The 27,457-nt window shown below is 41.0% G+C and overlaps 1 protein-coding gene across 1 annotated transcript in view; it reads left to right on the top strand.

Moving 5' to 3' along the window:
* The window catches only part of LOC130113738 (anoctamin-1-like), a 132,313-nt gene that overhangs the window by 50,995 nt on the left and 53,861 nt on the right, over positions 1 to 27,457 (top strand). Inside the window, exons 4-10 of the mRNA XM_056281354.1 lie at positions 9,678 to 9,776; positions 12,024 to 12,175; positions 16,408 to 16,462; positions 17,352 to 17,403; positions 17,775 to 17,830; positions 19,745 to 19,786; positions 23,127 to 23,191. Coding sequence (XP_056137329.1) covers positions 9,678 to 9,776; positions 12,024 to 12,175; positions 16,408 to 16,462; positions 17,352 to 17,403; positions 17,775 to 17,830; positions 19,745 to 19,786; positions 23,127 to 23,191 — 521 coding nt within the window. The remainder of the gene's footprint in view (positions 1 to 9,677; positions 9,777 to 12,023; positions 12,176 to 16,407; positions 16,463 to 17,351; positions 17,404 to 17,774; positions 17,831 to 19,744; positions 19,787 to 23,126; positions 23,192 to 27,457) is intronic.

The following is a 27,457-nucleotide window of genomic DNA, read 5'->3' as shown; positions in this document are numbered from 1 at the left end:
AGCCAAAGTTTGTTGTTTTCTCTAGCTAGTTTTATGGGAAACATAAACTCCCATTCTGTGCAGGGCATAAGATTATCTCATTGAAACCATTCAAGATAAAAATGGAGCAGGGTTGGCAAGTATTACTGGCCTTAGAGGAATTTGGAAAATCTGTTTCCATTGCTTTTTCATTACATAATTTTTGTACTGGTATGTTAACTCCATCACAAACAAGAGTAAAAACTTTTTTCTGAACTATTTAGGATTAGGAAGAGATATATAGTATAGCAAACTTGAGGCTGGTCCAAATTCGAGTGTGATTATTCCCCTCTGCCCCTGCCCCTGCTGGTCTCTTTACACATTACATTTTTTTAAGCATCTTTATTGAACATAATTCAGTATAAACATTGGTCTTGCAACAGCAGACGACTGAAAACAGCAGACAAGGGAGAAAAACCAGACAAAAATTAACAACCAACAGTAATAACCTAACACAGACAAAAACTGGAAAAAGAAGAGAAAAAAGGCAAGTAGATAGATAGATAGATGGATAAATAAAGAAATAACAAATACAGTACAGTTTGGTCTTCACAGCGTGTTCACAGAAGGTAATCTATTGGGGATTTACAAAAACTGTCATAATGTGCTAGCAAAGTTGTAGCTTTTTTTTGGTTATTCATTAGTTTGCATGTTTCAATATGAATTCCAAACTAGTGTCTTTTTTTAATTACAGTGCACAACAACATCTTTCAAAGTTATATGGAAATCAGGGTAACCTTGGGGCAAACAAGTGTCTCAGTGTCTGTCCAGAACCTAAAAATCACCAGGCAACTGTAAAATAAATAGATTTTCACTGTGATCTATACGGAATGTACAGACATCTTCAACATCAGTATACTTTGAAAGAATAAAGAAGTTAACAGGGTAAACGGTAATATTTTAAAGTGCACTTATTTTATCCTATTATTTACATAATATTTAAAGGGGATTAACCAAGCTTTATGCTAATTTATGAAGCCTATCACAGCATCCCCCCCCCCCAAAAAAAATCCCTCTGGGAGTAATCTTATTTCTTTCATAAAATATATTATGGATGTTTGTTATTACATTTATTGTTAGTAATTGGTATACCGTTCAGTGTTAGTTTAAAAAATAAAAGCTTTATTTATATAGCGCTTTTTAAAACACACGATTACAAAGTGCTTCACATGCACATGAAAAGTATAAGTAAACAAATAAATTAAATTACAATATAAAACATGGCACAATGAGAAACAGATCAAACTAAAAATGAACCAAAACAAAAGACAGGGATGGGGATCTATAAAAAGACTTGCTTGAACAGATGGGATTTTCGAAGCCACTAATAATCTAATTTTCGAAGCCGCTAATAATCAGTCCAACGGGATTTTCAAAGCCGCTAATAATCTAATTTTCGAAGCCGCTAATAATCAGTCTTAAGATTCAGTAAATCTAATAGATTGGGGAAGATTATTCCAGAAGCTTGGGGCTAAAACTGCAAAGGTGCAATCACCTTTTGTTTTGCAGTTGGGGGGTGGGGGGGGGGGGGTAAAAGACCAAGTTTTGAGGATCTGAGGGGTCAATAAGTAGTATGAAGAATGTGGAGATCAGAAATATAGCTGCGGTCAAGGTCATGCAATGCTTTATAAGTAATCAATAAGATCTTGCTTTATAAGTAATCAATAAGATCTTGTAATTTATTCTTAATTTTACGCAAAGTCAATGGAGGGATGCAAGAACAAGAGTAACGTGGGACCTACGGCTAGTTCTAGTTAATTGTCTGGCAGCTGCATTCTGAACCAACTGTAAACAATTTAAAGCAGCTTGACTAAGGCATGTGTAGAGGGAGTTACAATAATCAAGACGGAATAAAATGAAAGTGTGAGTTAATAGTCTGAGATCCCTAGAAGAAAACATATCCGATTTTTGTGATATTTCTTAGCCAAAGAAAACAGGACTGTACAAGTTTATTAACATGGTGGTCAAAAGACATATAATGGTCAAAGACGACATGAAGATTCTTAGCGGTAGGTTTGATAATTGAGTGAAGCGGACCAATAAACTGATCAACTGCAGTGGAAAGGTTCTCCAGACCAATTCAGCGAACTTCAGTTTTGTATGGGTTTAGGTGGAGGAAATCAAGGGATATCCAATCTTTGGTGGTGGCTAAACAATCATGGAGGGAGAACAGTTGATTCAGGTTATTGGGTTTGGCAGAGAAATAGATCTGTGTATCATCAGCATAACAGTGGTATGACATGTCATACCCATCTTCCTGTCCGCACTTCTACCTGATTCCCTGGACTCTGATTCTTTGTCTGATTCCCTGGACTCTGATTCTCTGCCGGTTAAGCTTGCCTTATGTGATTGATATCCTGGTTTTGACCCTTGCCTGTGTAGTGGAATAAATATGTTGAACTCTTGATTCCTTACCTGTTCATTTCTGTGGTTTGCTTTTGGTGTCTCCTCTGTTCTGAGTCAGTGAGTGTTACAGTACAATCTGGCCAGAAATGAACCCAGCCATTTCTGAGACTTTCAAACAAGAGATGGCGGCACAGACTAGTGCTCTCTGCTAACATGAGCAACAACTCACTGCCATAGACGAGGCTGTCCAGGAAGCCACCGCACGCCATGGCAAACATTTGAAGGCAATGAGCGACCAGATACAGCAGCTACATCGTCTACCAGTCCTCCTGTTTGTGCCATACCCGGTCTAGAACCTTGTCTCAATGCTCTCGAATGCTTCTCCGGAGCTCCAGGTATCTGTTGGCCCTTTCTTACTCTCAGTTCATTAACTTTTGAGCTGCAGCCCTTCATGTATCCCACCGAGAGATCACGAGTGGCATTCGTGATCACACAGCTCAATGGGCAGGCTCGAGATTAGGGCACCACCAAGTGGGAGAAGCAGAACTCCCCGAAGCCTTCCACAACTATCAGCATTGCCTTCTTCTTCCTTGTCTGTACCAACCTTGAGTGCCTCCAGCAACTTGGCGGAGCCCATGCAGCGCAGCAGGACCAGACTGTCATCGGTGGAACAACAGTGCTGTCTGCGGAAGAACTGCTGTCTGTACTGTGGCCAGGGAGGTCACTACATGTCAAATTATCCAGTAAAAGGAGAGACTCACCAGTCAACCACAGGGCGCCGGTGAGCCATGCTAGTCACTCAATAAATCCCTCTCATCCTCTGATTCATGCTCAGCTGGCATGGACCGAGCCGTCTCACATGGTTTCGGTTCTTATTGACTCTGGAGCTGATGCAAACTTTTTGGACTTCTCTCTGGCTGTGTAACTGGGCATTCCCTGTGAGTTTCTGTCAGAACCCATCGATGCCAGAGCTCTCAATGGTCATCTTCTCTGCTCCATCACCCAAAGGCTTGTTCCAGTACACCTTGGCATATCAGGTAACCATCATGAAACTCTTACATTCCACCTGATCCATTGTCCTCAACAGCTGGTGATCTTGGCTTTCCCTTGGCTCCAGACACACAATCCTCAGATTGATTGGGAGACAGGTTCCATTTTACAAGATCTGCTCTGTCTACTGTACCGAGCTCTCCTCCCCGAGCTCCTCCCCAATCTCTTTGGGGTAGCCTCTAAATACATACCACTTAAGGCTATGTTTAACAAGACTCAGGCCACCTAGCTACCACCTCACTGGCCCCACAACTGTAGCATTGAGCCCCTTCCTGGTTCCATGCCCCCCAAAGGCTGACTATACTCTCTGTCCATCCCCAAGACGAAGGCCATGGAGACCTACATCCAGGAGTCGTTGGTGTCAGGTATTATTCGACCCTCTTCCTCTCCAGCCAGGATGGGCTTCTTCTTTGTGGGAAAGAAGGACAGCTCACTGCAATCATTCATAGACTACCGTGGTACCTTCTTCCACTCATATCATCTGCATCTGAACTCTTGCAGGAGGCAACCATATTCACCAAACTGGATCTCCACAATGCTTATCATCTGGTACACATCAAGGAGGGAGATGAGTGGAAGACTGCCTTCAACACCCCCAGTGGACATTATGAGTAACTGGCCATGCATTTTGGTCTAATCAATGCACCTGCAGTCTTCCAGGCCATGGTAAACAATGTTCTCAGAGACGTTATCAATGTGTTCATTTTCGTCTACCTTGATGATATTCTTATGTTCTCCAAGTCTGAGCAGGAACATGTACATCACATCAAGTGTGTTCTCCAGAGACTTCTGGAGAACAAGCTTTTTGTAAGGGCCGAGAAGTGCGAGTTTCATGCCCCCAAAATCTCCTTCTTAGGCTTCGTGGTTGCCTAGGAGCATGCAGATGGCCCAGCCAAGGTTCGGGCAGTTGTCGACTGTCCAGTTCTAATCTCCAGGAAGAAGCTGTAGCAGTTCTTGGGGTTTGCTAACTTCGATAGAAGATTCATCAGGAAATATAGCATGGAAGCGGCCTTGCTTACTGCATTGACGTCTCCTAGTTCTCCTTTCCTTTGGTCATTGTGGCAGACAAGGCCTTAGGTGAGTTAAAGGGATGATTTACCTCTTCACCCATTCTCAACCTACCTGACCCCTCCTGTCAGTTTGTGGTGGAGGCGGATGCCTCTGATTTGGGCACGGGGGCCATACTCTCCCAAATATCTGCTGTCGACCATGAAATTCACCCCTGTGCCTTTTACTCTTGCAAGTTATACCCTGCAGAGTGTAACTATGACATTGGGAACTGGGAGTTGTTGACGGTCAACATGGACTTGGAGAAGTGGAGGCACTGGTTAAAGGGGGCATTGTTTGGACTGACGACAAGAACCTCGAGTACATCTGGTCAGCCAAGTGGCTGAGTCCCAGGCAGGCCAGGTGGGCACTGTTTTTTAATCGATTTGATTTTTCTTTTTCATATCATCCAGGATCCAAGAACACCTAACCGGACATCCTGTCACGCATCTACCAAACTGAGAGCCATCCTTCACAGCCAGAGGAGATTCTGCCCTGATCCTGCATAGTCGGTGTGGTTGCCTGGGAGGTGGAGCAGAAGGTAAAGGACTCTCTTACTAACCATCCATCTCCCAGCGCTTGCCCTGATAACCACCTTTTTGTGTCCGCCGATGTATGCACTCAGGTTCTGCAGTGGGGACGTTCCTCCTGGTTAGCTTGTCATCCTGGGGTGGCCAGGACTCTCTCCCTACTCTGACAGTGTTTCTGGTGGGAGTCTATGGATCGGGACACCTGGGTATTCGTGGCCGCATGTCCTGTATGTTCGCAGAACAAGAATTACCGTCAAGCCCCAGCTGGTTTCCGCCAGCCTTTGCCCATTCCTCATTGTCCTTGCTCTCACATTTCTCTGGACTTTGTCACCGAACTCCCCATATCTGAGGGTAACACCGCTATTCTTACAGTTGTAGATTGGTTCTCCAAGGCTGCTAACTTTATTCTGTTGCCCACAGCCAGAGAGATGGCTGAAATCATGTTTAACCATCTGTTTGGATTGCATGGACTGCTTAGAAACATCGTCTCTGATAGGGGACTGCAGTTCACGTCTTGTTTTTGGACATAATTTTGCAGTCTGGTGCGGGCCACAGTCAGCCTCTCTTTGGGGTTCCATCCCCAGTCCAGTGGTCAGACGGAGAGGGTGAACGAGGAGATAGAGACCGCACTGATTGACTTCACGCAGTCCCTCCTTATGATCCAAACAACTGTTATGGGTAGAGTATGCCCGTAACACATCGCCCAGCTCAGCTACTGGTCTCTCTCCATTCCAATGTTCCTGGGGCTATCAGCCACCTCTGTTTCCTGAGCAGGAATAGCAGGCCAGACTCCCATCTGTACAAGCCTTCATCCATTTTTGTCGATGCACCTGGTGGTTGGCCCATGCCACTCTACTTTACACCTCTGGCCCCTATCAGAGCTCAGCTAACCATCACCGCACTCTGGCCCCCACCTACACGCTGGGACAGAAGGTCTGGCTCGCTACATGGAACTTACCCCTGCGGGTTCAATTCAGAAAGCTTGCCCCATGCTTTGTAGGCTTTTCCCCATATCCAAGGTCATCAATCCAGTAGCTGTCTGCCTGCGCCTGCCCCAATCTCTCCATCCAACCTTCCACATCTCTCGGCTCAAGCCACATAAGGAGAGCATGCTTATTTTCATCCTCCATCCATTTAACCCTTGATCTGATTTATACATCCTTGGGTAATTCCAAATGAAACTGATCTACTTTTGACAAGATGTTGGTTAATTCCCTCTCATCCTCTTGAGCAAGTTATTGTTTTTGTTGTACTGTGTTAAGTTTATCCATAAGACCCATTTCAATTTGATTTTTAATTTCTTTGGTTCTTTTTATAGTTTCAATTCTCACTTTGTTTATAAAGAATTCCTACGGTCTTTTTATAATCGAGTAAGAGGAGTCATCTAACATGTATCCCACTAATTCATAAATTTGACTGTGAAATAGTTTATCTTTGAGAAATGAATTATTGAATTTCCAGTAACCTCTTTGATTCATAGAATTTTCATCTTCTAACACCATATATAAATTTGTGATCTGATAATGGTGAAATTCTATGAGATACATTCTTAATATATTATAAAGTAGAAATAGACATATCAGTTCTAGAACGTAATGATGTGGTCTTGTTTGACCATGTAAAATCCACTTTCTCCAGGTTAAGACAATGCCATGGATCAATTATAGATAAGTTAGTGCACAGTGCTGTAATGATATTGTTGCTATTAAGACCTAACCTGGAATGACAAGGGTATCTGTCAATAGAGTCGTAAAGGCACTCATTGAAATCTCCTGAGATAATAGTATAAGGGTCTGTCTTTATGCATGCTCAATAATCCAGGTAAGAAAATCAAAGAAAGTTGAATCAGATTGACTAATTCAACTTTTTTTGATGGTCATTATATTTTGAGGAGCTTTCTGGAACCACCTTAGTTATTTCCAAAAACAGGATCTTGTTTTGTGAAACAGGATTACATCTGTAAACATTACAAATAATTAAAAAAATTGTCCACTTTAAGAATCAAAATTATACACTGTCCATCTTCTGAGATGAATGAGATAAAACATCACCTTTAAATTTGTGTAACGGCACCATTACACTTGCTGAGTATGAAGTTCCATGACTAAAGTAAACAGAGTTCCCCTACTGTGATTTCCAGATCTTGACATCAGTCAAGAGAGTGTGTTTCTTGGCAAAAAAAATTATATCTGCATCAGTACATTTGCAATAAAGAACAAATACTCTCCTTTTAACACTGACATAAAGTCCCCTAACATTTAACAACACTATACTCATGCGATTAAATTTAATAGCCATAACCAAGAAAGAACAAGAAAAGTTATAAAAAAGTACAACAAAAAACAAAAGTCAGGAAGTTGTATTTAGGTAATACCTAAAGTTAACCTACACCTACAAACAGGATAGCAGTATAGGCCGTATAATCCAGCAACGTAGCTGCTGGTCTCATCCTCTCAGGTTGTCTGCAAATGTGCCATTGGGGTTAATTCTTTTTCTATCCACGAATGCAAATGGGCTACGAAAGGAAGCCCTTTTCCCTTCTGACCTTGCCTTTTTGGACAAATAGCCAGAGCAGCTCTCTAGCTGCTTGATCCTCGGGAGAGAGAGAGCTTTGGAGATGTGTAGATTTTTGTGTCAGGAAGATGTTGTCTCTGGTGTTGTCTTCTTTCCAGACGAGGTCATGGTAACGGCTCATTGAGAACAGACTTATAATTGAACGTCGTGACTTACTGCCTGGTGTATTTTTCTTTCATCCCACCAATGAACAACATCAACCACTTCCTCAGGTTTAACCTGAATATTCAGTAAAACCTTGTACAGCACATCAATGGTCACTGCCCTAACATCCTCCCAATCATCCTCGTTCAGTGCCCACATTCTGGTGTAGGACTGAGAATCTGCTGTATAACATTCATGTAGAATTCTCCACCTTTAATCTGGTGACTTCTTGCTCCAGTGACATTATTTTGACACCATGTTCCTTGGCATCTAAGGCAAGTTTTTGCACAGTAGAGGCGAGTTCAGTTAGCTTTGAGGATTTAAGATGAAGGTGGAATTCATGCAGCAATAAAGATGCTAAGTGACAAGCTTGACCATACTTTTTACTAAGGTAGCTGCCATTGAGAAGTTTCAAGTTGTACATATCAAGTTACGTCCAAAGTTTAAACTTTTCACCCATTTGCTGGTAGGTGCAGGTGAAAGTTTGTTGACAGTTCTGTGCATGTCATTGACATTTATCCACGGTAAATCTTGCAGGCATCGTGAAAAATATGAATGAATGAATGAATGAATGATAAATGAATGCCTTTATTTGTCACTGCACAGCTGTACAACAAAATTAAATTAATTGCTGTTGTCAATAGCACACGCCAACAAACAGGAAACTGGTATGACCGCTGCAGTTGAAACCGGAAGTCAGTGGACTACAGTTATGCACAGACCCAGATGTAAACTGAGGTTATACCCGTATGAGAACATATGGACATCTTTTCATCCTTCTTTTACTTAATTTCTTTCCTCAGAGGAACAAATTGTCCAACAGATACTTTGCTCTTTGGTGTTCAAGTGGCACAACAATCATTTCAAATACAACTTTGAGTTTGATGCTTGATTTTATTTTTCTTACTCACTGTCCATGTCAGGCATGTTTGCGATGTTTAGGTCTGTGAAGTAATTTTTGCTTTTAATACACTTTATTTTTAACATTTATTGTGTGCTATTTGTTTTTATGTGGCACTGAGGTCCATGTGAAACATAATTTTGTTCCCTTGTATGTATGAGACATGCATATAAGGCAATGACAAATAAAAAGTCTAAGTCTCAATGTGTATGAAGAAGTTGACATGTAACCTGACATTTGCTGAGGCATTTCTGATATAATTACAATAATGCAACCCTACTAAGACATTTTTAAGTCAATACACTTTCTTTCGTTGTGTTTTTTTTTCCACCATGTTTTTGATAGTGGGCCACAGAAACAATGTTTGTTTGGGAGTCTGCTGGATTGTTTATCTCAGTTGCTTATTTGCTTTATTGCTTTCTTTTTCTGTCTTGCTCTTTTTTGTTTGCATACTAGCTGGTTTGTTTGGCCCTGCTGTCAGGGGAAATGTATGACTGGCCCGTAAAGCTACGAGATGAACAATAAACTTGTCTTCTTGCCTTCCTTTGCTGGGACCATTTAGTTATTTAATGTTTACTTCTCACATCTGTGTAACACAATGTTGAGGGCTGAATAAAGATTTAGTTTTTAAAACATAATAATCTAATAGGCTGGGCAGTACACAGCAGTATGCCACTAACTTAAATTGCCTCAGTTTTTTAACACTGCTTTCAGAAGCATATATTGTTTTTTTGTTTTTTTTATGGTGTGATGGTTACACTTTATATGGAATCCCTGAACAGCAACATAAAATAAAAAAATAAAAAATGATGTGCACCCAGTCTTAATGGTTTAGGCTACAAAGTTGTCAAGGTAAATACCTGTGCATTTATTGAATTTTACTTTTTTTTTTACACATATAGATCATGATCATTGTTTTCATGTCATTCCATTTCTCTCTCTGTGTGTGGCTCTTTCTCTCACTCTCTCTCTCTCTCTCCTACTTTTTCTTGGCTTTGGGGCTGGGATTTTCAATATTACAATATGTGTTCCATCTAAGCTATCTGTGTGTGTCATGTACCTGTTAGGCCAAGACCCCTGGGGTGGGCTTTGTGAAGATTCATGCTCCCTGGAATGTTCTTTGTCGAGAGGCTGAGTTCATGAAGTTAAAGATGCCCACCAAGAAAGTAAGACTGACTCATTCCCCTTTTTCTTCTACTTTTTGTATGCATGCTGTCGTAATGCCCTCTAGCATCCCTCTGTCCATTGCTGCTTCTTATATTCTCACTTCCTTTTTCAATGCATCTACAAATGGTATAGATCAAAACTAAAAATGCTTCAAGTTTCATTTTGGTCTCTGTTTTGTGTTGCTATATCTTGGATAGGGAGGTATAGTGCAACAATAGGGTTGTGGCACCCATGCTGACCAGGAGCTTTGTTGTTCCCCATGATTACAGTTTTCATTGTTCAACCCTTTGGGATACTGCAATCCAACTCAGCTCAACATATCATTGAGACATTTGTTACTAAGTTCAGTGAAACTGATTAAAAGGACTTAACAGTTGTTCCTTATTGTCTTTTCTATATGCTTCACAAATAAATGGGTTGCCATAACCAATCACTTTGGAGCTGAGTTGTCTGTCTCTCTCTCATAAGTTCCTTTTTACCTCAAATTTTCTGAGGTCTTGTGTAGGGGATAACCAATGTTTTTGTTTTTCAGGACCGATATCGATTATCAGTAAGTTATGGCGGCCGATAGCCGATATTTGGGGCCGATATTCGGTTGCAGTAAATGTAAAAAAGTTTTGTGCCAAAATTTACAGCAACACGACTCCAACACAAGGCTGCCTTGAAATGAACATATGTTTGATTGAATTTTGTGTAAAACAGAAAATATTTGAAAAAAATAACGTGCATGATGTTCAAGGCATTAGATAAAAATCTGAGTGGAATTCTTTTTAATTAAGAATAAATAACTTCCAAAACATGAAAATGGAATGAATTAAACTGCATGGACAGTGAGAACTAAACTTTGATCAAGCTGAATAATTATAATGTTAAAATAATTCCACATAAATTGGTTAAAGTGCTCCCAGCAGGCTTTGACTGATCTGAATGGAAAAATGTACATTAGTGTCATTATGTTTCCTTTCTCTTAACTTTTAAGTGATAGTTTGGGTTTTTTGAAGTGAAGTTGCATGAGGTACTTATCATAGTCAGTGTATTACTTGCAGTAGATGGGAGTCTGTGCGCTCCCAGTTTGGAGATTCAGCAGGTGTAGCCGGCATGGAAATTGAGGGATGGGACCCGGACAAAACCCTCCCATGTGGAATTACATTCTCTCAACCTCAGAATGTCCGTATTCCTTTGCATAAGTGCACCTATGCAGTGCACGTTATTACGCTGCACATCAGCAGAACCAGATGGATGTTCTGCGGTTGAGAGAATCTAGTTATGGAGTTAATGTTATGTAGGCCGATAGCTGATATTTGGGGCCAATATTCAGTTGCAGAAAATGTAAAAAATGTGCCAAAATTTACAGCAACACAAACCCCAACACAAGGCTGCCTTTAAATGAATATATGTTTAATAGAAAATATTTGAAAAAGATAAAAAATAAAGTGTATGATGTTCAAGGCACTATCTGACAACAATCTAACAATCTAATGTTCAGCAAAATTTGATTGCTGCGTTTATTGGTGTCTAATAGATTTTACTCCTGATAATGCTGTACTTATGCTTTTGAACACACACCCTGACAATTCTTGCTTGCCATTTTTCTACAAGTTTCCCCTTTCTCCTCTTTTCACATTGCTCCTCTTCATGTGATTGTTTCAAAACCTTTTTTCTGTATGTAAGGAAATAATAAACATTTTCAGTATGCGATAAAAAAATCGACTGGCCGATAAAAATATGCCGATAATCGGCCAGGTGGCTTATCGGTCCATCACTAGTCTTGTGACTTAGATTTGATGTATCACTCCAACTTAACAGCCACAATCCATTTCCCCATGCCATTTGGATCGAAGCATCGCCGCAGAGATCATTACCGAAGTGAAACATGTATTGTAGATTATATTTCCTTTGTGTAAACCTATGCCATTTCTCAGATAGTTAATTAATCATACGGTGAGTGGATTTTTCTGCCTACTGTTACTTTTCTCATTCCAAATAAGTAAATGAGGGAAAGCAATCCAGAAGCAATCTAATGATCAATTTGTTGATTACCATGAATCAGAACTTGCTTTGCACCTAAGCATTTCTCAATAGGCCTATATACAAATGGTCTGTGCTGTCATAATCTATTAGAATTGACTGTGTATTTGTTGGGTTTATACATCCATTAAGTTATCAATAGAAAAGATCACTCAGCTGATCTACAAGAATAAAGTTAACCCTTAACCCCATGTCTCTTGATTGTTTAAATCCTCTAGGTATATGAGATGAAACAGTCGAGCAGTGTTGTAGAGAAAATCAACTCATTGATCAGTAAAGTTTCAGAGCCTCTTCATCCACATGTTGAGGAACACCAAACCAAGAACATCAAACACCTGTCCTACACTTTCTCGAGGGAAAAGCAACACCTGTGAGTACACACATTTCATATTGTAAAAACTACTAGAGATGCAGTACCGTAGGAGTAGTGATACAACAATTGAGGAAACAACAACTTTCAGCAAATTTGGTAATGATAGCAGTAATTTTTTTTTGTATCATTATGAACATGACTTAAGTTCTAATGTTTTTTTTTTTTAATGGAATACCTTCCTCACACTCAGAGGTAGTTCAAAATCAACATGCAACACAACAATATTTTAATGATTTTTTGGGTGGGAAGGAGAAGGGGGAGGTATAACATCAGACAGTCATGGTAGACTGCCTGGAATGGTGTCTCTGGCTCTGGCCTATTACTGCCAGTGTGATGCTTATACTCTCCATCCATCCATTATCCAAGCCACTTATCCCAGTCGGGGTCATGGGATGCTGTAGCCTATCCCAGCAGTCATGGGGCAGCAGGCAGGGAGACACCCTGGACAGGCCACCAGTCCATCACAGGGCCGACACATTCACACCTAGGGATAATTTAGTATGGCCGATTCACCTGACCTACATGTCTTTGGACTGTGGGAGGAAACCGGACCACCCGAAGGAAACCCACGCAGAAAACATGCAAACTCCACACACAGGACGACCTGGGATGACCCCCTAGGTTGGACTACCCCTGGGTTCAAACCCAGGACTTTCTTGCTGTGAGGCGACCGCGCTAACCACTGCACCACCGCACTGGCATGCTTGTACTATTAAAGCTTAAATTGGTCATTTCCCCAATCTGTTCCTCCCTCTGGCAGCGAGAACTACAAACAAGGTGTAGCAGCCATTGTCACTTGTGTGTTGTCAGCTCAGCAGTAAACAGTTCCCATCCTTGTAAAAATGGCTTTCTCAGACTAAAGCTAATATAGGCAAACTGATATATTACAAACTACATCAGTATATATAGGACGGCTGTTCTGCTGTAATATTGATTGTAGAATTGGTAGGTTACATGTCCATCGGAAGCATCGCCACATCTTCATTATACTTTTAACCTTTTTTTCTGCTAGAGTTGGAACGGGTTTGCTGCTGCGCCACCGTTGCCCTACCCAATCAAAAATTTGAACAGGTCCAGATGGATACTATAACTATTAATTAACGGAGAAAAGCCCGCATTTCAGCTTTAATAGCCATGATGATAATATAGCAGTTGATGTTGAGTAGAAGTGTGGAAAATGTCGTTGACATAAACCTGCTTTTCTTTGTTTGTTTGTTTGCATTGATGTTCTTGAGAGTGAAACATAGCTACAAGGCTACATGGTCAATACTCAGATTAAGCTTTTCAGTAATTAAGAAAAGTTATTCTATGTTCTGATGATTGTGTATATTTTCAAGTATGCATTTATTTTACTTTATATTTTCAAGTAAACTTTTGGCTTTGAATTGGGTTTTTTTTTGGATGGGGTTTATTAATGATAATGAGCACAGTAAAGGTGCTATATGTAATTCTAATTTAATCTTGACCCTCACTCAGCGATGTGAATAACAATAACAAATCAAGGCAGGCAAAACAAATTCTCAAAGCAAGGTATAATGGATGCACAACACTTTTGCTGATATCTGCTATTTTTGAACACCTTCAGTAGACCTTGTTTTCGCAATTGCTGTATATTTCCTGAGGACTGAGAGAGCAAGCCACTTCTTGTTGTCATGTGGCGTATTAAACTTTGAGAAAAACATCTCAGCTGGCGCAGCTCCTGTGTTTTTGAATACACCAATTTGGGGGGGGGGGTCGGGTTTAAAGGGTCTCAATGAGTTCCCTTCAGCAATTCCTGATGAGATCTAAATTTATGGTTAAGGAAAGCCAAAATATTGCACATTACACAAAAAATATAATAGATTGTGAAAGCAGAATAATGGTGCCTTACAATTAAGACACAAAAATTAAATTAAGATTTTTTTTTTTTTTTTGTCAACCATCTTCCCTCTTAGCCATTTTAATGATTCAGCCTGCTCCGGTTCATAACATACTGCATGGCAGATGGCAAATGGCAGATGGCATCAACTACACATTGATGAGTGATAAGAAATCTCCTCTTTTGATTTTTATATTCACACCCACCCACCCACAGACACACACACACACACACACACACACACACACACACACACACACACACAGCTGAGTGGATCCTATAAAGGTTTAAGACAAAGCATTGCTGCCCTGAATATGTGGGTTTAGAGAAACTTAATAGATGACAAATACTGCAATTATTGGCTTTTAAATGGTATTTACACTTCAGCCCATAATTGTTGTTATTTGTATACCTTGCTGGTAGTGGGTGGGTTGGGGGGTTGTAGGTAGCATGTGCTCGAGGTGCTTTAAAGCAGATATGGTCAGTAAAAATATTAAGAATTTGACATCTACTTTTCTCAAAAGACAAGTCTTTTTTTCTTTTCTTTTTTTTTACAACCAGGGTCTTATTTCATAGTTTTTGCCACTGCATATCAGTTATGATATCATTTTATTCACTGACTTCATTGTGGAGGTCTTGGGGAGAGGACCACTGCTGGACACAGCCTTACAGTGTGGTCTAATGGAGGAATGGAACATGACAACTATACGTCAAGGTCATGTCTAAAAAGCGAGCAGTTTGCACATTGCCTTGGCTAGCTTAATTGGAAGAAGTCACCTGAATGACTGACGGAGGGTTTATTGTTAAAACATGCAAGGCAAGATCTTCATTGAGGCCTGCCCAAGTGGTTGATATATTAGAAGGAACAGTTTCTAAAATGTTATTGACATGGTAGAAAAGACAACATTCGCCAGTGTAAACTTTAGATGGTGCATATGAGAAGGCACTTGAATAAGAACAGTCTGTTGAGAACTTGAGAGGGAGGGATGCTATGTACCACATGTTTGAGTTGCACTGCAAAAACCATTCACGGCACCTAAAAAAAAAAGGCACTTTTGCAATTCAAGTGGCGCAAAGGACAGATGGGTGAAAAAAGGTGAGATGATTCATTCTCCATCATTTCCTCAACAAGCACACAGGAACATATTTCATGTACACCAAAAGAACAATAGTCCACAGTGTGCAGGAAAAAGGGCTTGCTAACTCTGAAGGGTTCTGGCAGCTTTATTATGATATGGACCGGTTGCCTTGTTTTTGTTCACTGAATGCCTTGGAGGTCATTGTGAATGCCAACAAATGTCAATAGAATTCTGTGTGATCATTTTCATTCTATTATCAAGCATATTGGAATTTTGCTCTTTAGGCTATCAATACATTAAGCAGCCATTGCGTTGTTTGATTGCTAGGAAAATGATAAAATACAATCATACAGCACGGACATCTCTGCTACCAGATCTCAACTCAGTTCCATGTTGGCAATTCTTAACTGGCATCTGAGACGCTGTTTTCGATCACAAGCATAAAAACACCTAATGATAGGTTTACTTGTTGATGAACGGCATCCTATCGCACCCCAAAAGTTCAGAGGGAAATGTAAGTTCTGTTTGTTTGTTTACTTTATATAATTATTTATCCTTCACAGCAATGTTCAGCTGTGAAGCACATCAATGTCCAAATCAACTACTATATGCAGCCCATACACCCATATTTGTCCTTGCTTTGCTGATGAGACTGCTTTTTTATTCTATCATCTAGTTAGGTAAGAAGGCTTAATGCCTTGAAAGATTGCCTAGATGACCTTTAGTTGTTTCAAAAGTTTGACTAAACATGATTTAAGGTAGTTATTTTCGTCCCACCAAGTGCATGTTCTAGCTTGTATTATCTGTGCTTGCTGTATTTCTTTGTGCTGCTGTTTTATTTTCTGCAAAGGAATTTCCGAGAATGCTTTTAAAACACACAGATGTTTTATTTTATCTATCTTATGACATTTTCTCAAATCTGATAGGATTTCCTTTTCTTGCAAGGCAGTCTCATTATACCTAATCCCATCAACACTTTCTATGTCTGCGATACACTTAGCTTGTAGTGTGCAGTGCAGATACCTGTCACATGAATCACATCTAATCCTACTTCCTGGTGTTTCAAAGAAAATAACTATCATCCCTCCATCACTGTAGATTGAGACAGAGATTTAGGATTTCCACTATTTATCAGAAGGACCTGGTAGTTGTTGATTTTAATTTTAATCTTTGAAGTCCCTTTTTAAAAGCTTAATTTTATAATTACTGTTTCTCTGTTAAGTATCAACAGGTTTATGGACCATAAGTATATTATTTACTCTGTGTGTGTGTGTGTGTGTTTACCTTCACAGGTTTGACCTCTCAGATAAAGATTCCTTCTTTGACAGTAAAACCAGAAGTTCAATAGTAAGTCCATTGAAAGGCATGTGTGTGACCTATCCACCACGAACACACTGAACACCAGAGCCTTGTTTCCCTCAAACGGCCGGACACAATGTCCTAATCAACAGAAGAAGTGATGGTTACAGGAACACTGGGACACAAAAATATAGTTTCTAGATGGCTTTCAATTCCAACCGAAAGCACTTTAGTCCAGATGTCCAATCCTTTTTCCTTTTAGATAACCTCCTCAGCAAACGGTTTCTCAGCATACCAAAGTAATCATTACATTTCCGATGTAACCCTTCTACACTAGTCCTTGGATGCAAAACCTCAAAACCAAATTAGTAGCCTGGACTGAAGATATTTTTCACTAAGATTGAATGTCCACATTTTTGACCTAACAAGTACTTGGGATGTTGTGTTGCTGTAAAGCCTCCTGAGACAGATTAGTAATATGTGATATTGGCTTGAAATTGACTTGACCTACTTGACAGTATGTGATGATGAAGTGAAATTAAGTGTACTTGAATTTTGAGGTTGTAAAAGTTATATTTATGTTGGCAGTGTGATATTGAGACATGCATTTTGAAAGATGGTGGGTTAAAACTTAGCCAAAGGTTTTTTCAACAAGTTTTTAAACTTGACAACAGCATTTTTTTAAACAGTTAGACACTTTAGAGGAAAGTACATATGAAGAGATATAAGAATCATATCAGCCAAATAAATGATGGGTAGTATTTATTTTAAATTATCAGTGTTTACATCAACAACACTTTTTAGTGTAGCAGCATCATTTCATTTCCTGAAATCTACTATACCAGTTCTGACAGACACTAATTTTCATGGCAGAATTTTTTTTTTGTTGCATTATTGTCATTTCAATGTAGTTATCCTGCGTTTCTGCCCATGTTAGGTCTTTGAAGTATTAAAACGAACAAAATGCACAAAGGCCAAATACAGCATGGGTAAGCCTCTTTGTCTGTCTGTGTCTCTCTGTGTCTCTGTGTGTGTGTGTGTGTGTGTGTGTGTGTGTGTGTGTGTGTGTGTGTGTGTGTCTCTCTCTCTCTCTCTCTCTGTCTGTGTGTCTCTCATTCCGTCTGTCTGTCTCTCTCACTCTGTGTCTGCCTCTTTCTCTCTCCCATCATTATTCTTACAAACGTTTGGTCCAAAAATAAATAAAAATCCCATCTGACTTTCACTTAACAGTGTAAAATGAATTTTTACTACTGGGATGTGTTTCACTGTTTTTTGTTTGTTGTTTCGGTGGACCAGATTATTAAAGTCTTAAAGCATGGGTACTATAGTGTGAGTGAGCAGCTTTTGTTTTCCCTCACAGGAATCACAAGTCTACTTGGTAGTGGTGTCTACACAGCTGCCTACCCTCTCCATGATGTGAGTAGCATGGGTTGTATTTAAAAATATCAACCTAACTTTCGCCAATAGACATTTAATGAGCTGATAATTTATTTAAAATAATACTTGTGATAATGCATGTCAGCTGAATATGACACGATACTTAAAAAAACAAACAAAAAAGGCCTTCGTAACATATTATGAACTCATTATTTGTATTACTAATTTATCAGGCTGCTGTGTTCATGCTGAAGTTAAACACGTTATATCTTTAACTTGCATGTAAATGTTTAAAAAATTGTTAGATATCTAATGGAGTACAAGAACCATGTGGAGAACACACAGATGTAGAGATTTTGGAGGGAGTTAATTAAAGCCTCTCGTCTCACAGCTCCATCTTGAGGTTGCCTGTCAGACCTGCTGAGCCGACAGTCATTTTTCCATGAGTTTCTCTGACTTAGTAATGTCATGTTAAAGACATATTAATGCGTTTCTTTTTCAGTCCTAAAGCCAGTCAAAATCAGCTTTAGGAGTGTGGCAGGAGATCCACGTCTAATGAGACTCTGTCCTAGTTTGCCTCAGCGCCGGGGTTCCTTCAGTGTTTTGTTTTTCAGCCCTGTAGCCCAAACTTATTAAGTGTAGCCTTGTACCATCATACCACAACTCATAAACACAAAGCCTGTTTTCAGACACCGGCATTCACTAACAAGGGGAGACTTGTTATGATCCTTTTGGATCCATGCTTTCAGAAAACTGCTCTAGACTGATGATGATTTGTTGGAAAAAGTTTGCATGGTTAGTCCCATATATTTCAGACTTTTCAATCTCATACTTACATGACCTAGAGATACAAAGGATGTTATGCACATTCGTCCTTCACAGTTTAAAAAACTCTTACTGGGGCGACCAGGTAGCATAGCTGTCTATTCCGTTGCCTACCAACACAAGGATTGGCGGTTCGAATCCCCATGTTACTTCCATCTTGGTCGGGCATCCCTACAGACACAATTGGCTGTGTCTGCGGGTGGGAAACTGGATGTGGGTATGTGTCCTTGGGTGGAAAGCCAGATGTGGGTATGTGTGCTGGTCACTGCACTAGTGGGGGGGGGGGGGACTGGGGAGAATAGCGTGATCCTCCCATGCGCTACGTCCCCCTGGTGAAACTCCTCACTAACAGGTGAAAAGAAGCGGCTGGCGACTCCACATGTATCGGAGGAGACATGTGGTAGTCTGCAGCCCTCCCCGGATTGGCAGAGGGGGTGGAGCAGCGACCGGGATGGCTCGGAAGAGTGGGGTAATTGGCCAAGTACAATTGGGAGAAAAAAAAAAAGGGGGGGGGTAAACTCTTACTGATACTAGAGATAATAAAGAGAAGTCAATCCACATAGAGCCTCTAAAAATCTATGAGATTGCAATGCAACAGTCTACAGCCTGATTCAGTCCCCTTTTATATTATTATTATATTACTTTTATATCATTATAGTTTACCTTGTCTTATCTCATTTGTTTTCTGAGCTTACAGTATGTGTTTTCTAAGAGCTCAAGAACCCTCAATGGTACAACACTTTTTATTCCATGTATTATTTTGGTAGTAATGATTGACGAATGGGATTCATGTCACACACTCATTTACTTTCCACAAAGACTAAAAGGTCAGTGGATTCCAGATAAGCACTTTTTGTTTTAAATTGAGATGTTAATCTAGCACAGTGGATTACAATCCCATTGTTATGTTGGTTCTGATTCTAGTTTAAAATCAGTGTGAATGTAAAGTCAATACAATCTGCTTGTGTCTGCCTGCACAAGCGACTCACCTGCTGTGCTAGATGTAGTGATGTGTGTGAACGCTGGTGGGAGTCTGTCGTTTACTGAGGCAGGTAAAAGTTGATTCCGACCAGTCGCACAACTAAAGGGCCACCATACCTGTGTCTGATGGTCTCCTCTTTTTTTCAGGGAGACATTGATGGGGAGAATGTAGAGCCCAACGATAGAAAGGTAAAGTGACATTTATACCATCATGAAAAGCAAGGATTTAAGATGGCATTGTTACATATATCATAAATGTTTGAAATATTTTTCAGAACATATTTTTGTTTCAGGTTTTTTTTTTCCACTGAGGCACAGTGAGAGCCAGGCTAGACAAGTGACAGGTTTTTGAAAACACTATGCTTTTGTTAAAGTTAGCACAATTAAACTATTTCTGGATACATTCTGCATCCTGGTAACAATGTATCCAGTGATGGTTTCTCATAGACAGGGGATAAATGGCAAACACACATCCAGACAGTTTAGCTTTAGAGGGACGTATAACTGTTGTTCAGAGGCCAAGAACATCATTGCATAAACTAATTCTCCCTCTTTAAGCGGCTCAATATATCATAACATTTTTTAATAATATCTAAAGGAGCCTTTATGGTGGTCACCGTTTGCTTTAGTGTCATATGTTTGAAAAGCGTGAATAAGAGATGGGGAAATATGGAGGGTGTGGATTTGGATGTATTTGTGTTGTCAGGTTAGTTCTTGGTACTGTACACTGAGCATGTGTCACATTTAGGAAGTGTTACTGGAATCCCCCCACTCAACAACCCCACCCCTGTGTGTGTGAGTATGTGCATGAGTATTTTTGTGTGTGTGTGCATGCATACAAAGATCACGTTACTCTGGTTTGGTATGTCGCTACTGTAGCCTATCTGCCCACAGCTTAAACTCGGGTAATGAACTGGATATGAGAGAGAGAGAGAGAGAGAGAGAGAGAGAGAGAGAGAGAGAGAGAGAGAGAGAGAGAGAGAGAGAGAGAGAGAGAGAGAGAGAGAGAGAGAGAGAGAGAGAGAGAGAGAGAGAGAGAGAGAGAGAGAGAGAGAGAACATGTGTTTGTTCATGTATGAACTTGGTACATAAGGGTACATGAGGACATATGTGCTTATAACCAAACAGATTTAATAGGTGTTGAGAGAAATAGATATGTAAACAGAGAATTAGTAACATATACGCACAACATATATACTGTAGACTTGGGGATATATATAAGGTAATTATGGATTTTAAAGCATGTGAGGAATACGTAGTAAAGACCAAAGTACTCATCAACTTCACTTGCAAAATGGTCATTGGTAATGTTAATGGTCAATGATAATGTTAATGGTCAATGGTAAAACTCTGTCTGCAATGTGGCATGCAGAAACAAGGTTACTATCCTGAATACAAGTCAGTAATGGCCATGAAGTCTGTTAGCTGTTTGTAAGCAGCTTTCTTCATTAAGTGAAATAAAGGACTTTGGAAATAAATCTCTTATTAAAAATGGACAATTCCAGTTGCAAAGAAGATACTGGACAAGTGCACTTTTAAAATAGGACCACAGTCGTCCAGCAGCTTGACAGCTGTTAATATATTAATAGTGAATGTTGCCATGTTATCAGTTACCATGACTTTCTGTAGGAGTCAGAGAAAATAAAATCAAGGGACAAGTGGAGTTTTCCTGTGAAGTGCAATCTTCTTAGGTTGATGAATGATGTATTCATAATTTTAAGATGATATCAGTAGTCATGAAGAGTACAGATGGTAATCTTGGCTCCATATCACATCAAACTTTCTTTTTTGTAGGGTCATTAGTTCCTCTGTGGGTGAACGTGTATTCAAGACCACATCTTTTCTATTATTTGTCCCCAGTCCAGTTCTCAATTGAACATATGCATGGATTTCCTCTTCTTGGTTTAGATGTTGTGTAAAACCTCTGAAGTATGTTTGACAACAGCTGCAGCATTGGAGTTTGTACTGTGTGCCATGGGTTCAGGTCATGTCAACATGAGGTGCTGGGTGGTGGAAGGAAGGAAGGAGAGTTTGACCAAAAGAAAAATAAACTTCTGCAGAGCATGTTCTTTACCCAGTCCAGTTCTCTGTCCAGGAACTGAGGAGCTAGTCTCTCAAAAACAGCCCCGTGCATAACTATAGGATGACAGCTACCTACTGCTATTAAACAAGCTCTTATTACATTAGGCTGGAATGAAGCAGCTGGGCGGATGAGTTACAAGAAAACGTTCAAGACTGTTACATCATTAATTCAGTGCAGTCTGCATTTTAACATGGCAAACACAAAATAATTCCTTAAGCTAGACAAGGGGAGCGATATGAAGACTATCTCCTGATGCATGTTCCCTCTGTCGGTAGAAAAGTGCTGTTGATGTTTCTGTGCCTGGAGCAGTTTTCCCCAACATGATCAGACTCGGTAAATAGAGTTTGACTCACAGGTCAAGGACATGTCCATATGCCAGGTCTATCGTTTCAAATTTCCTCAATAAAGTTCAATAAAAACTTTGGGTTTCAGATTCTTTTATAATTTGGACCATTTTTATGCACAAATGTATAACGGTACATCATTGGCATGATTATTTTAATCACAAGACTAGCAGTCCACCATTCTTTTTGCAATACATTGTGGTCTCAATTAAAATGGCCAACAACTCATAAACTTTCATCAATGTACATGGAATAAGGAATATGTGTCGTGATTTTTGACCTGGGATATTACAGGAAAGCAAAGCTGAACAGCACGCTCAGCTGATATACTATCCAGGGCTACTACTGAGATATTATATTGCATAGTCTACCACACCCAGTAATGGTGCCTTGTGCTACCATCCAATGGACTGGGAAAGATCGATGTCAGTTCTTAAAAACTGCATTGCACGGACTCCTTAAAAAGAAATGAGCAGAGACATATGTGAGGTGTCATTAGAATTGACTAACTGGCCCTGGTGACAGCAATGCACCATGGGCAGTAATCTACAGTTTTGCTTGGCGGATAGTGATGGGCTTTCGGTATTTAAAGTGTTTTCCCCCGTGCAAAGAGACTATTGGGTAGTGACGGCTGACACACCCGAAAAAGAATTCCCCTATATCGTTTAGGCATTGCTTCATTATTAAATCTATCTCTTATCTAATGTAAACTAAATTTGTCATGATGAGATGGTTTGAAAGGGAGATCTTTCTGAGTATGTCCTTACCTTCCCTTTTCAGAGGACAAAGTCCTTACTCACTAATCATTTTGAAACAATCTTTTAGCCATAACAGTGTTGCTCACACACACACACACACACACACACACACACACACACACACACACACACACACACACACACACAATCAACACATACACACGTGTGGGATGTTTTCCACAAAGGTCAAAATCATGATGCTAGGACAAATAACGCTAATCTCTGGGGACAGCATGATACATTGCAGTAATAATTTTGCAGGTTTAGCTAAGGATAGATAATAATAACAATGAAACGATAACAAATAAAACAATTTCATTATTGTTTTTGCTTGCCTTCCTCAGCTCTTGTATGAGGAGTGGGCGAGCTACAGCGTCTTCTACAAGTACCAGCCCATTGGCCTTGTGCGGTAAGGACTATTATCTAGCAGCACTCTGGTAAAACATTGCACTGTGAGGAGTCTTCATTTTGAGATGTCTTAGCATAAACATCCTGTTATGGTAATAACTTGTTTTTGAGAAACCAGACAAGTTTAAATCATCTTAACTCCTTAAGCTTTTAACTTTATACACATTTGAGCTCATTATAATAAAGCAAGGCCGTACAATATTTTTGGCACAGTGAAACTAGTCTATCCTTTGAAAAGTCAGTACTAATTCATCAATCTGGTATAGTAAGGAAACCTATGTTAAGAGATTTTACACAGATTATTTTGTTCTGTGTTAATCTTTTGTGCTGGGCATTTTTACTATCGGGTTTATCTTTTGGCTGATGGACTTCTTTACTGTCATCAAAATGTGTTCTTTGTTGCTCACTTATGTAAACAAAACAAAACTAAATTTTACATTTTAGAAATCAAAAAGCATCTCTTTTTTTTCAGAAAAGTGATGATCATAGGAGTGGAAGCACTAGTTTGGGATATCAAAACATAAATGAAGTTGCTACGTAATCCAGCCTTGGGTGTTCCCACTTACATAGGTGGAAATGTGCTGTGTGATATTGTGACATTTTCCAGTTTGAGAAAGATACAAATAAATAAAATGTAATTGTGACAGAAAGCTAAGTGTAACCCCTTCTTCACTGGCGGGCAACGCCAAGCACATTTAAATGAGACAACATTCTAATGCTACCAGGTACTAAAGTGTTACAAGAAAATCCAATGGCACAACAGGATCCTGAGTTCTCAGCGGTGGAATGTTGAGCTGGCTGAACCTCCTGTGAACTAGTAGGCTAGTGCCACTAATGACAATAATAGTGATAAATGATAATAGAAATAATTAACCAAGATATTTATCAATGTAGTAGCGCGGTGCCTCCACTGAGAAAATACTACACTTACCTAAGGCTAGTGAATGGTGTATCTTCCCAGAATTAAACAAACCTGTGGTTAAGGCAGATCGTGTAACCCTGCTGTGTACTGAAGTGCCGTACAAGCTTATTACCAGCACTCTAAAAGTAAATGAGCTGCCAATACACCTGAAATATAATTAATAATAATAGGATTTATTGGATAATACTGAGAGAGAGAGAGAGAGAGAGAGAGAGAGAGAGAGAGAGAGAGAGAGGGGAAAAAAGTACCACACGAGTATGGTACTGTTGATCAACTAAACATTAATTAAAATTTCACAGGGTGTGACAACCGTTCACAATAAACAGAAAGACAGCACCAAAAGAATACAAAATACCCAGCGCTTTCTGTTGGGGCCCGTTGGTCCACATTAAACCAGTTCTCTGAGCGCAGGGCAAGGCAGACACCCTACGATGCCCAGGCGACGAGACAAAAGTGCGTGTGTGTGTGTGTCACTATAAGTGATCTGTCCGGGTTACTCACAACCCAACGCTCCCACGACCGGGAGGCGGTGTGCAGTCCAGCTAGCTGTCGGCTCCCCGGCAGGGCCTCCACCCGCAAGATGGCCACAGGTCGCCACGTTCCGAAAACCCCGGCGAAGACAATGGTCCTCCGGTGGGCAACAAAGCAATCAGACCAAAACAAACCCCACCAGCAAGCACATGACCGTGGGCCAATCGCAACCCTCCGGTCCTCAAATGCGGGCCCAGTACACGGCTGTGTACAAAGTCTCCGCGAAACGGGCACTCAAACGGGGCCGCAGAGAGAGATAAAAAATGGGACCTCTCTCCTTGGAGTCCTGCTGCGAAATCCCCAAGCTCCTTCCTTCCCGCGAGGAGATCGACCGTTGCGACCCCGCGATTTCGCGGGCGGAACAACTCCACATCATATCATTGGCCGATAACAAAAATTCAAATACCAATACATCCCATTGGTCCACATGTTTGGAAACCACACCCACACAGGAAATGTTTAAGACACAAGCATGCTGGTAAATGAAGTACCAAAGATTTTTAGATGTTAAAGGTCCTTACATAAGGAATTACTTATAAACTTAATTTCATATTTCAGTGAGAAATGGTTTTGTTTAAGACACAAGCATGCTGGTAAATGAAGTACCAAAGATTTTTAGATTTTAAAGGTCCTTACATAAGGAATTACTTATAAACTTAATTTCATATTTCAGTGAGAAATGGTTTTTAAATGCTAACTAAATACTAACTAAATGTTAATCAAACCTTATCACGACAAACGAGCTAATCAATTTTAGAAATAAGTATCTGATTTTAGGTAACATTTTACAGTGTGAAATCTTTGGTATGTTAAGTTTTTTTTTAAATCTCTGAACCTTCTTCATTAGCTTACAATTCCTGGAAATGAGGATATTTTCATGTTATAAGTGATGCGCTATTGAGTCAGTTAGTTGTGACCTTTGCATTTTACATTATCATTCATTCGTTCATTCATCTTCAGCCGCTTCTCCAGGGTAGGGACACGGTGGTAGCAACCTAAGTAGGGCACTCCAGACTTGCCTCTCCCTAGCAATACCCTCCGGCCCCTCCTGGGGGATCCCAAGGTGTTCCCAGGCCAGATTGTAGTCCCTCCAGCGAGTTCTGGGTCTACCCCGGGGTCTCCTCCCAGTTGGCCATGCCTGGTAAACCTCCAAAGGAAGGTGCCCAGAAGGCATCCTAATCAGATGCCTGAACCACCTCAATTGACTCCTTTCGACGCAAAGGAGCGGCGGCTCTAATCCAAGCTCCCTCCGGATGTCCAAGCTCCTCACCGTATCTCTAAGGCTGAGCCCAGACACCCTACGGAGCAAGCTCATTTCAGCCGCTTGTATCCGCGATCTCACCCTTTCAGTCACTACCTAAAGCTCATGACCATAGGTGAGGGTTGGAACAAAGATTGACTGGTAAATTGAGAGCTTTGCCTTCGGGCTCAGCTCCCTCTTCACCAGAACAGTCCAGTACAACGTCTACATTACTGCTGATGCTGTACCAATCCGCCTGTCAATCTCCCGCTCACTCGTGAACAAGACCCCATGATACTTGAACTCTTTCACTTGACGCACCAACTCACCCCCAACCCGGAGGCAGCAATTCACCATTTTCCGGTAGAGAACCATGGCCTCAGACTTGAAGCTGCTGACTCTCATCCCGGCCATTTCACACTCCGCTGCAAACTGCCCCAGTGCATGCTGGATGTTACATTCTGATGAAGTCAACAAAACCACATCATCTGCAAAGAGCAGAGATGCAATTCTGAGGTTCCCAAAATGGACACACTGCTCACCTTGAGATCCTGTTCATGAATATCACAACCAGAATCAGAGACAAGGGACAACCAGGGTGGAGTCCAACACCCATCAAAAACGTGTTTGACTTTGTGCCGCGAATGTGGACACAGCTCTCACTTTGGTTATACAAGGACCGGATGGCTTGTAACAACTGCCCTGGTACCCCATACGCGTCACTGAAGAGGATTGTTAACCAAGACCGACCAACAATGTTCAGAGCCTTCAGCATCTCAGAACGAATCTCATCCACACCCAGCACCTTGCCACCAAGGAGCTTTTTAACTACCCCTGAGACCTCTGCCAGGGATATGGGTCCCAATCATGCCCCTCCAGGTTTCTCCATCATTGCCCACATGCGCGTTGAAGTCCCCCAGCAGAACTATAGAGTACTGAGGTGGAGCCCTATCCAGGACACCACCCAGAGACTCCAAGAATGCCGGATACTCCAAACTGCTATTCAGTGCATAAGTACACACAACAGTTGGAGCCTTCCCCCCAGCGACTCACAGTCATATAGAGGCGACCCTCTCATTCCCCAGGGAGAACTCCAACACGGTGGTGCTCAACCAGGAACTTGTGAGTATCCCCACACCTGCCTGGTGCCTGTCACCTTGGCCAGCTCCGGAAAAGTAACGAGTCCAGCCCTTCTCTATGAATTTGGTACCACAGCCCATGCTATGTGTGGAGGTGAGCCTAACTATATCTAGTTGGTACAGCTCCACCTCCTGCACCAGCTCCTTCCCTGCCAGAGAGGGGACATTCCACATCCCAAGGACCAGTCTGTGATGCCGGAAGTGGGCACGCCCCGGTCCCCGCCTTTACCTGCCACCCAGCCTGCATTGCACCCTACCCCAATGCTCATCCCCATGTGTGGTGGGTCCACGAGGTGGTGGCTCCATGTTGTTTTTTTGGGCTGGGCCCCATGGGGCAAGGCCCAGTCACCAGACGCTCACCGGTGAGCTCCTTTCCCAGGTCTGGCTCCAGGAGGGGGCCCCGGTTTCCCTTTTCTGGGCGAGGTGCTGTAATTC

This window comes from Lampris incognitus, chromosome 6, assembly GCF_029633865.1.
Source record: "Lampris incognitus isolate fLamInc1 chromosome 6, fLamInc1.hap2, whole genome shotgun sequence".
NCBI lineage: Eukaryota > Metazoa > Chordata > Actinopteri > Lampriformes > Lampridae > Lampris > Lampris incognitus.
Note: the sequence above shows the minus strand (reverse complement) of the source record. Positions and strands in the feature narration are given on the sequence as shown.